We start from the raw sequence: 15626 nt of genomic DNA on the forward strand, positions 1-15626 counted from the left end.
ATATATGGAGTCTAAATAACCTCTACAGTCACTTCAATAGAGATACCTCTTGTTTTAAAAATATATACATGAAAAAATGGGAATCGGACCTCAACATTTCTTTACAAGTTGAGCAATGGGACAAGGCCATTAAGGATACATACATGTAAGCCCGCAAGGGCAGGGTCCTCGCCCTCTGTATCAGTCCGTCATTGTTAGTTTGTTTACTGTATGTGATATTTGTAACTTGTATGTAACCCCTTCTCATGTACAGCACCATGGAATCAATGGTGCTGTATAAATAAATAATAATAATAATAATAATGTCTACCATTTCAATGGCTCTACAGGAGTCCTACTTCAAGGTGATCACACGTTGGTACTACACACCAATTAGACTTGCGCATATATATCAGGATCACTCTCCTTTGTGCTGGAGGAAGTGCGGATATCAAGGAAATCTTTTTCATCTTTTTTGGGGCTGCCCGAAAATAAAACCTCTATGGTCAAAAGTTTCATTTCATATTAATTTATTTGTTAAAAATTTTGTGATTACTCCCCAGAGGGTTCTCCTTTCTCTGGACATGGAAAAAATTGATCCTCAGGTCAAATACATCCTAATACATATATTTCTAGTAGTCAAAAGTACAATAGCACTCTGGTGGAAAAAATCAGATTCACCCAGCTTTACAGATATTCTGGATAAAATCTATCAGCATAGTGCATTAGAATGGAGATTTCCTGCCAACACCAATGGTATTAGAAAATATCTGAAAAAATGGAAGATTTGGAATGACAAGTTTTGTAAAGAGTAAATCTCTTGTAGTCATGCAAAGTGGATAAAGATTGTTACTTTATATCTCTTTCCAATGCATTGCATAAGAAAAATTGTAGTATATTCTATTCAAAAGATCATATTTAATGTCTTTTTTTTTTCTTGTCTATTCAAGATTGATATTTGGCTCTCTAATTATATTGATTCCCTTTTCCCTCACCCTTTTTTTTTTTTTTCTTTCTCCAATGTTAACCCCTTCCCCATCTTCCCTTCCCTTTATCCCCTACCATTTCTTATGCAAAATTTCAATAAAAATATTTAAAAAGAATATGTAACATGTCATTTTCGTATGTGTTTCCCAATCACTTGGTCTTCTGTAAAAGGGCCATTGTGTTCATACTATGAATATTTCCATACGGCTACTTTCCCAAATTTTCAGTCTATAAGGGCTGTTATAGAGTCGTTCTTCTCTCCCTTCACCCACAAGGAAATTAAGGCATTGGCGCTCTGGGTTACCTCATCACTATTAGCTCTTTTTTGAGGGGGCGGCTTGCTGTTCTTATTGGCTCTTTTCCTTGAGTTGTTCTTCTTTTTTGGTTTTTCTGCCCTGAAGAATGAATAGATAACCCTGACCTTCTACATGTGTAATGGACAAGAGAAGAAGACCTTGAGATGAGGTTATAGTGTGAGGCAGGCGCCATCACTGATTGTAACTCACTGCTCCGTTGTTCTGTCCTCCTCGGATTGTCTTGATAGCTCCATGATTGCAAGTGCGGCATCAATCTCATCTCTGTGTAGATTAGACAATAAATACATTAGGGTTAGACGTACATTTGGCTCAGGCGTAGCCAGTCGCATTCAGACACGAGTCTGACATCGACGAATGGTCATGACCATATCTTTTAATAACCGTTATGTTGGTGGCACTATTAATTATACGGAGTGCATGCATGGAGCATCTTCAGCATCCTACACTCTTGAATGTTATGTGCCATTTTAACCCCTTTACCCCCAAGGGTGGTTTGCACGTTAATGACCGAGCCAATTTTTACAATTCTGACAACTGTCCCTTTGTGAGGTTATAACTCTGGAACGCTTCAACGGATCCCAGTGATTCTGACATTGTTTTCTCGTGACATATTGTACTTCATGACAATGGTAAAATTTCTTTAATATTACCTGCGTTTATTTGTGAAAAAAACGGAAATATGGCGAAAATTTAGAAAATTTTGCAATTTTCCAACTTTGAATTTTTATGCAATTAAATCACAGAGATATGTCACACAAAATACTTAATAAGTAACATTTCCCACATGTCTACTTTACATCAGCACAATTTTGGAACCAAAATTTTTTTTTGTTAGGGAGTTATAAGGGTTAAAAGTTGACCAGCAATTTCTCATTTCTACAACACCATTTTATTTTAGGGACCACATCTCATTTGAAGTCATTTTGAGGGGTCTATATGATAGAAAATACCCAAGTGTGACACCATTCTAAAAACTACACCCCTCAAGGTGCTCAAAACCATATTCAAGAAGTTTATTAACCCTTCTGGTGCTTCACAGGAATTTTTTGAATGTTTAAATAAAAATGAACATTTAACTTTTTTTCACAAAAAATTTAATTCAGCTCCAATTTGTTTAATTTTACCAAGGGTAACAGCAGAAAATAGACCCCAAACATTGTTGTACAATTTGTCCTGAGCACGACAATACCCCACATGTGGGGGTAAACCACTGTTTGGGCGCATGGCAGAGCTCGGAAGCGAAGGAGCGCCATTTGACTTTTCAATGCAAACTTGACTGGAATTGAGATGGGACGCCATGTTTCGTTTGGAGAGCCCCTGATGTGCCTAAACATTGAAACCCCCCACAAGTGACACCATTTTGGAAAGTAGACCTCTTAAGGAACTTATCTAGATGTGTGGTGAGCACTTTGACCCACCAAGTGCTTCACAGAAGTTTATAATGTAGAACCGTAAAAATAAAAAATCATATTTTTTCTCAAAAATTAACATTCCGCCCCCAATTTTTTATTTTCCCAAGGGTAAGAGAAGAAATTGGACCCCAAAAGTTGTTGTACAATTTGTCCTGAGTACGCTGATACCCCATATGTGGGGGTAAACCACTGTTTGGGCGGATGGGAGAGCTCGGAAGGGAAGGAGCGCCGTTTGACTTTTCAATGCAAAATTGACAGGAATTGAGATGGGACGCCATGTTGCGTTTGGAGAGCCACTGATGTGCCTAAACATTGAAACCCCCCACAAGTGACACCATTTTGGAAAGTAGACCCCCTAAGGAACTTATCTAGATGTGTGGTGAGCACTTTGACCCACCAAGTGCTTCACAGAAGTTTATAATGCAGAGCCGTAAAAATAAAACAAAACATTTTTCCCACAAAAATTATTTTTTTAGCCCCCAGTTTTGTATTTTCCCGAGGGTAACAGGAGAAAGTGGACCCCAAAATTTGTTGCCCAATTTGTCCTGAGTGCGATGATACACCATATGTGGGGGGAACCACTGTTTGGGCGCATGGGAGGGTTCGGAAGGGAAGGAGTGCCATTTGAATGCAGACTTAGATGGAATGGTCTGCAGGTGTCACATTGCGTTTGCAGAGCCCCTAATGTACCTAAACAGTAGAAACCCCCCACAAGTGACACCATTTTGGAAATTAGACCCCGCAAGGAACTTATCTACATGTGTGGTGAGCACTTTGACCCACCAAGGGCTTCACAGAAGTTTATAATGGAGAGCCGTAAAAATAAAACAAAAATTTTTTCCCACAAAAATTATTTTTTAGCCCCCAGTTTTGTATTTTCCCGAGGGTAACAGGAGAAATTGGACCCCAAAATTTGTTGTCCAATTTGTTCTGAGTGCGCTGATACCCCATATGTGGGGGGGAACCACTGTTTGGGCGCATGAGAGGGCTCGGAAGGGAAGGAGCTCCATTTGGAATGCAGGCTTAGATGGAATGGTCTGCAGGTGTCACATTGCATTTGCAGAGCCCCTAATGTACCGAAACAGTAGAAACCCCCCACAAGTGACATCATTTTGGAAACTAGACCCCCTAAGGAACTCATCTAGATGTGTTGTGAGAGCTTTGAACCCCCAAGTGTTTCACTACAGTTTGTAACGCAGAGCCGTGAAAATTGAAAAAAAAAATCTTTCCCCCAAAAATTATTTTTTAGCCCCCAGTTTTGTATTTTCCCGAGGGTAAGAGGAGAAATTTGACCACAAAAGTTGTTGTCCTATTTGTCCTGAGTACGCTGATACCCCATATGTTGGGGTAAACCCCTGTTTGGGCACACGGGAGAGCTCGGAAGGGAAGGAGCACTGTTTTACTTTTTCAACGCAGAATTGGCTGGAATTGAGATCGGACGCCATGTCGCGTTTGGAGAGCCCCTGATGTGCCTAAACAGTGGAAACCCCCCAATTATAACTGAAACCCTAATCCAAACACACCCCTAACCCTAATCCCAACAGTAACCCTAACCACACCTCTAACCCTGACACACACCTAACCCTAATCCCAACCCTATTCCCAACTGTAAATGTAATCTAAACCCTAACCGTAACTTTAGCCCCAACCCTAACTAGAGCAAAAAAGATAAGGTCTGCACCCACTACCACGTCAGGAATGGTGCAAAAGTATAGAGGTAAGTGCCACTAATAACACAAATCATATAAGAAAAAAGCACTAATAAATACCAAATATAAAAGCAACAAAGTTTATTAAATATATTTAGAGTAAGAACACCTCAGAGCTCCAGTGTTCACCTAGGTACGTACTTTCATTACTTGATCCTTTTGTGGGTCTTTTTTCGCTCTCGGTGTACAGGTGGTATACAGCCCCCCACACTCTCTTTGTGCATATATGTATCTCTGCACATTGTATCGGTTTATCTAGTCCTGAGCATAATTTACTGATGTGTATGTACATACCTGAGGGAACCTGTCTCTGTTTGGTGCCACCTGCTTCTGGCTCACCCTGTCACATTCCCATTTTTGTTTATTTTGTGTTCTTACTCTAAATATATTTAATAAACTTTGTTGCTTTTATATTTGGTATTTATTAGTGCTTTTTTCTTATATGATTTGTGCCCCAACCCTAACTGTAGCCTTAACCCTAGCCCCAACCCTAACTTTAGCCCCAACCCAAACTGTAGCCCTAACCCTAACCATAGCCCTAACCCTAACTTTAGCCCCAACCCTAACTGTAGCCTTAACCATAGCCCTAACCATAGCCCTAACCCTAGCCCTAACCCTAGCCCTAACCCTAGCCCTAACCCTAGCCCTAACCCTAACCCTAGCCCTAACCCTAACCCTAGCCCTAACCCTAGCCCTAACCCTAGCCCTAACAATAGCCCTAGCCCAAACCCTAACCCTAGCCCTAACCCTAGCCCTAACCCTAACCCTAATGGAAAAATGGAAATAAATACATTTTTTTAATTTTTCCCTAACTAAGGGGGTGATGAAGGGGGGTTTGATTTACTTTTATAGCGGGTTTTTTAGCGGATTTTTATGATTGGCAGCCGTCACACACTGAAAGACGCTTTTTATTGCAAAAAATATTTTTTTCGTTACCACATTTTGAGAGCTATAATTTTTCCATATTTTGGTCCACAGAGTCATGTGAGGTCTTGTTTTTTGCGGGACGAGTTGACGTTTTTATTGGTAACATTTTCGGGCACGTTACATTTTTTGATCGCTTTTTATTCCGATTTTTGCGAGGCAGAATGACCAAAAACCAGCTATTCATGAATTTCTTTTGGGGGAGGCGTTTATACCGTTCCGCGTTTGGTAAAATTGATAAAGCAGTTTTATTCTTCGGGTCAGTACGATTACAGCGACACCTCATTTATATCATTTTTTTATGTTTTGGCGCTTTTATATGATAAAAACTATTTTATAGAAAAAATAATTATTTTTGCATCGCTTTATTCTCAGGACTATAACTTTTTTTTTTTTTTGCTGATGATGCTGTATGGCGGCTCGTTTTTTGCGGGACAAAATGACACATTCAGCGGTATCATGGTTATTTATATCTGTCTTTTTGATCGCGTGTTATTCCACTTTTTGTTCGGCGGTATGATAATAAAGCGTTGTTTTTTGCCTCGTTTTTTTTTTTTTTTTCTTACGGTGTTTACTGAAGGGGTTAACTAGTGGGCCAGTTTTATAGGTCGGGTCGTTACGGACGCGGCGATTCTAAATATGTGTACTTTTATTGTTTTTTTTTTTATTTAGATAAAGAAATGTATTTAGGGGAATAATATATATATATATTTTTTCATTATTTAGGAATATTTTTTTTTATTTTTTTTTACACATTTTGAAAAAAAATTTTTTACTTTTTTACATTGTCCCAGGGGGGGACATCACAGATCAGTGATCTGACAGTGTGCACAGCACTCTGTCAGATCACTGATCTGACATGCAGCGCTGCAGCCTTCACAGTGCCTGCTCTGAGCAGGCTCTGTGAAGCCACCTCCCTCCCTGCAGGACCCGGATCCGCGGCCATCTTGGATCCGGGGCTGGAGGAAGCAGGGAGGGAGGTGAGACCCTCGCAGCAATGCGATCACATCGCGTTGCTGCGGGGGGCTCAGGGAAGCCCGCAGGGAGCCCCCTCCCTGTGGGAAGCTTCCCTATACCTCCGGCACATCGCGATCATCTTTGATCGCGGTGTGCCAGGGGTTAATGTGCCGGGGGCGGTCCGTGACCGCTCCTGGCACATAGTGCCGGATGTCAGCTGCGATAAACAGCTGACACCCGGCCGCGATCGGCGGCGCTCCCCCCGTGAGCGCCGCCGATCGCGCTGGACGTACTATCCCGTCCGTGGTCATGGGGGCCCACCCCACCTCGACGGGATAGTACGTCCCATGTCAGAAAGGGGTTAAAACAACTGGTAGTCAGCAAATGCGCTAATAACAATATGCTTGTTATAGAGAAGTCTGATCGCGGTTTAGTGCGATATATGCTGTACTCTGAATGTGAGTTATAACAATTTACAGTGAGGGACATCAACAATATAGATGACAGCTAGACCCTCACTGTGCGCTGTCGTTGAATGATCGGACCGATAAGGCCGAAAACACCATATCCCAAATTATATAATAGTTGAGGCATATGCAATGACTCTTACTGTGAGGGATAATTATCGAACGCTCCGACCGATGGGGCAAAGTGGACCTCATCGTAAATGAGATGATGTTCTTAGCATGCATTTGGATGCTCCATAAAAAAAGAGAGACTGATTTATAATGTGGATAGTTAAACTATCAGTCCAAAGATGTCTGATGGAGGCAGGATCACAGGGACAATAAATTGTCAGCATAAGGAGCAATGATTAAATGTGATCTTGACTTTAGCGCTGTTATAAGAAACACTCAAACAACAAAAACACATGGTAGTGATCGTCATATAGATAGATTCATGTCGAAAAGTATATACCCATGTGTGTTTGTAATAGACTATACCGGACCTATCATCATGAAACAGACAGACAAGGGAGAAACAACAATAGACTAGTCCAAAAATAGTGAATCAATTGTACTTTATTACTTTAGCAGTATACAAATGATATATTCCAGTATGCCCGTAACTGCCTTATGGATCTATTTGTGACTCTGGTAGTTATCCGTGGACATTGACATATTCGCCTATAGGAGTATTGTACTTTAGGTTCTTTAATACTACATCCTACTCAAACATTCGCATTAGGGATTTTTAGTTTTTTTGTAGTAGTCTCTAATGCTGTAAGAGTTACATGATGGTCTGAAGTTTTCTAGTAAGTGTTTGTAAATAGATGTCTCCTGATGAGATGTCTAATAGAGGGATGACGAAACGCGTGGAGACTAGGGAACTTTTACAGGAGGAGGGAGGAAGGAATCCAGCAAAGCCGTCCAACGTTAAAATTTAGCTTATTTACAAGACATTAAATAAAAAGATTCAAGAAAACCGTAAAAAACCTCAGCCTTTTCTGGTGCAAAGCAGATGCCCTTAGAGACCTTTTAGAAAGTGTTGTTGCTTTCATGTATGCAACCTATGAGGTTTGAGAGACATTAGATGTTTGTATGAGTGATATTGTGGAATCAGGACTTGTACTTCAGTGCGTTAATTGTATTTAGTTATTGAAGTTATTTAATGTTTTTATGATTAAAAGTTGTTTTCTGCCTTTGTTAGGTAGTCTATGTAACAGACAAGAAATGAGACGTTAAGATGAAGTTATAGAGTGAGGCCGGTGCCATCACTGAGCGTAACTCACTGGTCAGGTTTTCTTTTTTCCTCAAATTGTCTTGCTAGTTCCATAAGTCCGAATGATGCGTCAATCTCATCTCTATTTAGAGTATACAATTAATGCATTAACATTTGTGAGATTTTACACTTAAGCTATAAAGAGACAATACCTTTTCTATCCCCTAATTCATGGACATAAAAGTATATGAACCCTCTTACACAGAAGGTGCAGTACTATACAAATGGTGACTTACGTTGTGTACAGCCTGCAGTTTATTTCTGCATCGGGATCTCCAATCTCAGGAAGTACAGCTGCCTGGTCCAAGCAGTATTTTAGTGTTCTTCTTTTTCTTGGATATGTTGTTTCAGTACGATGCACAACTACTATTGGAGGAAATGGGGACTGTTAGGGTGCGCTCACATTAGCGTTTAAACTCGGTGGGTGCAATGTGAGATAACCTTGGATTGCAGTCCCTTCAATGTTAGTCAAAGAGGCCGTGCTCATCGCCGAGTTTTTTTCTCACTTGAAATTGGGGTGAGGAAACACGTGCAGCAATTTGCATATGGTGGCATAAAATGGACGAAACTCACCAATGAAAGTCAGTGGGTGCAATAAAAAAATTGCACAGCACGTAGATGATGCGTGTGCCGTTCGATTTTTACACCCCCATTTCGTGGGAAACCCGACATTTCATTAGCATGGTACAGTAAATTAACAGTGTAATCCGTCAGAATAGAATAGAATGGATAATACAGTACATGTAAATGTAAACCGTCAGAATAGAATCGAATGGATAATAGTGATGAGCGAATATACTCGTTACTCGAGATTTCCCGAGCACACTCGGGTGTCCTCCGAGTATTTGTAAGTGCTCGGAGATTTAGTTTTCCTTGCAGCAACTGAATGATTTACATCTGTTAGCCAGCTTGATTACATGTGGGGATTCCCTAGCAACCAGGCAACCCCCACATGTACTTATGCTGGCTAGTAGCTGTAAATCATTCAGCTGCGGCGATGAAAGCTAAATCTCTGAGCACTAAAAAATATTCAGAGGACACCCGAGCGTGCTCGGGAAATCTCGAGTAATGAGTATATTCGCTCATCACTAATGGATATAGATAGAATAAAAGAAAATAATAGCGTGAGGTTCCCTATATTATTCTTAACCAGCTGAGGGAAAGGAGACTGCTGGGGGCTGATGTTTATAGTCTGGGAAGGGGGTAATAAACATGGAGCTGAATCACTGAAGTCCAGATGTATTAATAATTGTGGTTTTAATACAACGCGTTTCAGAGTTTCACAGAACTTGAAGTTGAATAAAAAACACAATTATTAATACGTCTGGACTTCAGTGATTCAGCAGCGCAGAACAGGACCACGTTTTGTTACCCCTAAACTAATACCCAATGGTATACGTAGCCATTACTGGTTATTAACGAGGGAGAGTACCCCACAAAAAATTACATGGGATCGACCTGATTTAATAAATCAGTAAAGGCTAGGCAGACAGCTGTAAGCTAATATTAACAGCCTAGGAGGGTGCCGTGGATTTTGGCACCTTACCAGACTAAGAATATCAGTCCTCAGCCGACCCTCAGTTAGATGCGCCAATTCTGGCGCTAAGCCTCAGCTCTTCCTACTTGCCTTGGTTCAGTGACAAGTGGGGTAATGGTATTGGTGTTGATGTAATGTCAGCTGACATCAAGCCCAGATGTTAGTAAATGAGAGGCTTCTATAGCCACCTCCATTACTAACCCTTGTCAGTTTAGGTTAAAAAACACAGAAACACAGAAAAATAATTTAATTGAAAAAAAAAAAGCTATCCTCAACTGTCCGCTGATAATCAATAGCCCAACTCAGCTACATCTGGATGCTTTGCTGAGCGGTGACATAAAACACCACCGTTCTTCCCAGCATCCAGGAGACACCGAGCTGAGCATGAGAACGCAGTGTCAGTGCCGAGTGCTGACGTCAGGAAGATGACTGGAGTTCATAGCCAGTGAACTCTGGTCATCTCACTGACATCACAGCTCGCTGCGTGAGAAAGTTCTGTCAGATGACATCAACCCTAATATTGTTACCCACTTGCCACCACACCTGTGTGCAATTGTGGTGGCAAGTGGATAATAGTATTTGGGTTGATGTCAGCTTTGTAACGCCATCTGACAGAACTGCAGGTTATTAAAAGTAGGGGAACCCCACATTGTTTTTTTAGGTGGTTACCCTGTGTTAATAACTAGTACAGGCTAAATAATTAGCTGTGAGCTGATATTAATAGCCTGGAAAGCTTCATGTTTGTTACCCCCTTCTGAAAGCATAAACACCAGCCCCTAGCTGTCAGCTTTACCTCAGCTGGTTAAGGAACATGGTGGACCCCACACCATTTTTTACTTCTAATTCTTTAATTATTACCTAAATACGTGTACAGTAAACTAAACATGCACTGCACTAAATATATATCTCACTGACATCTATTAATCTGTCTGTCTATCTCTCTATCTCTGTATATGTTTGTTTTATTAGTTCAAAAACTAGCTTGAAATGACAGACAATTACTGTATGTAAAAGCACATTGCATACGTATTTCCTACATATGTCATGCGGATGGTAGGTGAGGGAAAGCGCACACTTGCATAGCACTCGCTTGGCATACAGATGCTCGGTGAGACTAGGTGAGAAATAAAACTCAGGACACTCGTATGACACTCTCTAACTTTTCTGGCCGAGAATTTCAGCTTCTTTTTATACACCAATGTGAGTGTTCCCTTAGGAGAATTATCTGCTTAGGAAACGATAGCAGCCAAATTTGGGTTTACAATTTACATTGGACTTTCTTCCAGATTTTCTCCCCTTATCAATAATTTCTATCTATTTTACTAGGAATATTGGTGATAATAAATATTTGTAAATATCTGTTATCCAGCACTTGTCAGGCTGCTCTTATAAAGGGAAGCCGTACCTCAATTCATTCTGCCCAACCACGTACAGCATGAATCAGAGTCTGGTTACACGATGGCAGCCAGGTATGTTTTTCTCTATAATGCTCTGATGTTTCAGAGATGACATATTCCGTCTCCCTCCCACTGTCCTTTGACGTCCCGGTTTCTTCCTGTCCGCTCCAGGTGATTGACAGATCGCTCCCTAGGTTCACATTTGAGAGATCTGTCAATCATCTAGAGTGGTGCGGGGAAAAGCTGCCGGAGCTCGTGTAGCTCTGACTCCTGCTGCCCGTAGTTCAGGAACTATTTATCTAATGGCCGGGTTTCCTTTACAGGAATTTTTTTGTACGACTATTTTATGTCTTCATTTTACACTTACATGGTATTTCCTTTTCCCAGAAAAAGTTGAGCATGCCATCAGATACATATTCCTTGTACCTGGCCCCTTTATTTGCTCTGGTAGATCTTGGTTCAGTCATTATTGCTGACAGCAATCTCGATTTTTGGTTCTCACTTCACAGAAAGTGAATATAAAATGTTGCGTTTTCACTGCGTCAGTAAAACGGTTAGTGGCGGAATGTTTGGTTGCCATAGAGAGAGAATATTTGGCTTGTTACATCATGCACAGTATGTGATGCCATCACTCACTGGTCACAGCTACTTACTGCAGGGTCGTATTCACCTCTTATTCAAAGTGTCCCCTCTTCAATATACAGTTTTTAGATGCAGTGACATATAATAATGATATATTGTATCATGTGAGGGGGAATATATTAACTTTCACATGTTCCTTCATCAAAATAATACATAATTAAACATCTAGAAGACACTACTCCCTCATAAAATATAAAATATAAAGTATGGTATCTTCCTATATATTCTGGCAGCTGATTGGCCGGTGATTTGACTGTTACAGCAACATGAAGCGCAATTATTTAAAGTCTTCCACCCCATAGTTGCATCAGAGAGACACTTTTATGGTAATTCACCTTATTAAAAAAAAAACTAAAAAAACGTGAAACATGACACCTATAAAAAGAGGCTCTTTATTATGTTGGCAGCATAGTGTTTATTATGTACATGCGGCATAAACCTCGGTGATGTAAAAATAAACATGGCCATTAGGGCAAAACAAGAAAACAAAACAATATGGTATATCACAGTCAACACGTCTGCGGGAATCCGCCCATTCAGGAGAAATCAGCATCCAATGGTCCAGCTTTCCTTAACAGGACACATAGCGCTCGAGCTCTACTCTCCAGGCCTCCTGAAAACTGAATGCCTCTGGAGGCCAACTATTTAAGCCCCCGACCACACCCTGGGGTGGAGATAAGGTGGACATCCTCCCACCTGCTCTATGGTTGTCCACAAAAACCCAGCCCTTAAAATGGCCGATTAACCCCTCTCAACATATAGTGTGCTGGAGCAAACTTCTGGACTTCAATTCACTGAAGGTAATGACCTCAGTGAGACGTATCTCCTCTCCAGCACATTGCCAGTGACTTTGTCACGCCTGTAATATATTTTGAGTGCATCATAATCTCAGTGCTATTACAGTAAAGAATCGCCATTAGTGTTGAATTGTCATCTATTTTATGCATGGCCAATGCAAAATTCAGTACTTGACATTTAAAGATAGGGCAATTTCAAATAAGGACAAAACATTATTTATTTTTTTCATAATACATTTTATTTCTAAACAGTACAATTTATAGTTTTGTTGAAAAATTCATTCATGGCAATGCTTGTAAACATCTGCATCAGGAAACATGGCAGAAAGTCTGGCTCCAGGACTAAAAGCTAATTTCCAGTTGCTGAGATACTACAATTCCAGATGGTTTTTAGGTTTAAAAAGTCCTAGAAAATACATGAAATTGTATGTTTCACTTACATGGTTGCATTTAAAAGCTGACGTCCCATTGGCCAGCTTACAACCCTTGAGTAGAAAAAAATGCTGAAAATTTTCATTCTCTAAAAGCTCAAAGCTAAAACTGAAGCGAAGCAGAGAGAAATCCGAGGACAGAAAAGCTGCTGGCTCACGTTCTGCATATAAATCCTTATATGATTTTCAGATCTTTCATTGCCGACTCCAGGCTCTAAAAGAGGAAAGCAGAAAATATAATTGTACAACTGTTGTACAGACAAGTCTAGGTTTATTGGGGTTCAATTCGAAAAGATCAACATATCATAATAGTGGGGCCACCTGTATATTAATGGAATGCTAACCAAAGTGCGTGTAAGGACTCATGCAGATGGCGGCAGTTTCGGTCCAAGAGTGATCCTTCAAAATATTGGATTCCACAACGCACATGTCCGATTTTGACCCAAAGAAAAAAACTTCAGCTTGTATGATTTGCCTCCGATGATCGGATGGCACTTGCCCATTCATGTCTATAGATCCGTGGAAAACATCAGACCTGACTCGGATGACATCTGAGTGCGGTCTGATTTTTACAGACAGACTGAATGGAAAAGATAGAGAAGCTTTTATTTTTAATTTAGTTCTCCACTTCTGAGAAAATTGGATCAAATTCTGATCAGAGTGTGATAAGTATAATTGGACCAATTTTCTCAGATAGAGGACATATGGTAGTCTGCATCTGTCCAAAAACAAATGCAATTAAAAAAAGGAAAGACACGTACAAAAGATTAGTTGTTCTTGCTAAACTTGAGCAATGTAAATATTTATAGGTTAATATGGGAAAGAAGACCCCACGTGTATCATCACAGGAGGTGGCCCCTGAGGAAGCTGCTCCCTGTGGCGATACGTGTGAGTCCTCTTTCCCATATGATGCTTTTTTATGCCAGTTTACCTGGTGACTATGGACAAGGCTCTTTATTGCAAATAGCTATTGCTTTTTTAATTTTATACAGTATATTCTTTTGATACTGTATTATTTATTGTCTGTACATGTGCATTGTACCTTTATTTTTTACTGAATACTACTTGTGAGGCAGTGACGGGTATTATATTTGAGGGACGCCATGTGTCCCCAGGATGCGCATAGAAGCGTATTAAGGCCGCTGGAGTGCATTGCAGTCACAGAGTTAGCTACGTTTGCAATGCAGAATCAAAGAAAGTGAGGTCTTAGAAAAGCTACAGTATTTGCCCAAGGCAGATTTAAGAAAACCTGTTAAGGGCTTTTATTTTTGGAGCGAACTACAGGATGTCAGTGGAGTGGTTCGCTCTCTCCAGCTGGGTCTTACAAGTGGCCCAGGGCCACTGATTCCATTTAGAAACCCTGCAGTAAAGGGTTTGGGCGTGTCAGTGCTTGTTTTGCAAGCTGAAGAGCATGTGGCTCTGCAACAGCTGGCTTGTGTGAGGCAACACAAAGCCAAGACCAGCGAACACCTGCATCCCGCAGCGTGACACGGTGGAGCAGTCGCCCACGGCAAACGGTCTTGGATACGGACTGCTTTGATGCCCTGGCTGCAATCTGAAGGAGTGCTTTTCATTTTGTGTGAGTTTTTGGACATTAAAATGTTTGCTTTTGAACTTTTCCTGGGTAACGGCCTCATTATTGTACTACATACTTGACAGCACTTTAGGGGTATTACCAATTCATACTTATCTTGGATATCCACCACATATTGGGTGGATACTGGGTTGTATCTCATGGCGCAATATTAAATGTTTTAATTTGTTTTATCTAGCCTTTTTGTGTTTGTTTCTTAATAAATATTACCATTTTGCAAATTTAGGAAGTCCAACCAATCTTTTGTTCTCTCCTTTGTTTGTAAAGAAAAAAGATCAGTGTTTTAAACATTTATTTTTAATTATTTTTATTCTTACTGTATTTTTTTAGTCTTGAAATCTCTGATTGCTTATATTATATTTTTCAATATCACAGTGTAAGGAAGTGGAGGTGCTGCCCACAGTCTTCACTTGAAGATCTGCAAAGTGATCTAAAGTATTATGATGTGTTGTATATCTTATAACTTGTTAGCAAAGAAGTTGTGTTCTGCCCAAGCACGAGTAGTTGACAGGCACAGTTAGAGTTAATGGTTGGGACTAGCCCAGAGTGGGAGGGGCTAAAGTGAAGTGACAACAGAGGGCTTCCTGTCAGAAAGTCAGATAGTGATAAGCCTGCAATAGTAGCAGACCTCAGGTCTGGCTGAGTAACAGAACTGCATGGTAGTGGGTACTTTTGTGGCAAGAAGGAGACGACCGAGGCAGGTAGTAAGCTCCTATGAGAGAAGCGACGAGAAGGAAGTGAGCAATGTCCAGAGCCAGTCCAGAGCAAAATAGACAAAAGGAAGAAGTGTTGGGTCCAGGGGCAGAAAGCCTAGGGGGACAGTATAGGGTTGTCTGTCAGTTAACATGATAGAGGAGGAAGGTTAAGCGAGAGAATAGGAAATGCCTTGTGTGGTGGTCCGGAGGCTTCAATAAAGTGGAAAGCTAAACAGTAGCCATATTGGCATAAAAACTCCCCTAAGGGGTGGGGAGGCAGTTATTGTGGACAAGGAGGCTCCCTGAATAGCGCATGTTGGGCTGTGTTGAGGCAGAGGAGCTAAACAAAGTAGACGGCAAGAGTGATTCTTGGAAAGTGAGAAGGAAGTCTGTGATAATGTTCCATGTCATAACAGAAACATTCTTGAAGATAACTACCTACTACCTGCTGTACATAGTTCCTCAAAAGTTATTGGTCAGTAAAAACCATTTATTTATGAACTGTGGTCTCCCTCCCTGAAGTCGA

General features: G+C 40.7%; 1 protein-coding gene across 1 annotated transcript in view; it reads right to left on the minus strand.

The window, feature by feature from the left end:
• Positions 1–11961: 11961 nt before the first annotated feature.
• Positions 11962–15626, minus strand: part of ARPC1B (actin related protein 2/3 complex subunit 1B) — a 102028-nt gene continuing 98363 nt past the window's right edge. The window contains exon 10 of the mRNA XM_069733911.1: positions 11962–13025. Within this exon, the coding sequence (XP_069590012.1) occupies positions 12987–13025 (39 nt within the window). The 3' untranslated portion in view covers positions 11962–12986. The remainder of the gene's footprint in view (positions 13026–15626) is intronic.

Source organism: Ranitomeya imitator, chromosome 7, assembly GCF_032444005.1.
Source record: "Ranitomeya imitator isolate aRanImi1 chromosome 7, aRanImi1.pri, whole genome shotgun sequence".
NCBI classification, from domain to species: Eukaryota; Metazoa; Chordata; class Amphibia; order Anura; family Dendrobatidae; genus Ranitomeya; species Ranitomeya imitator.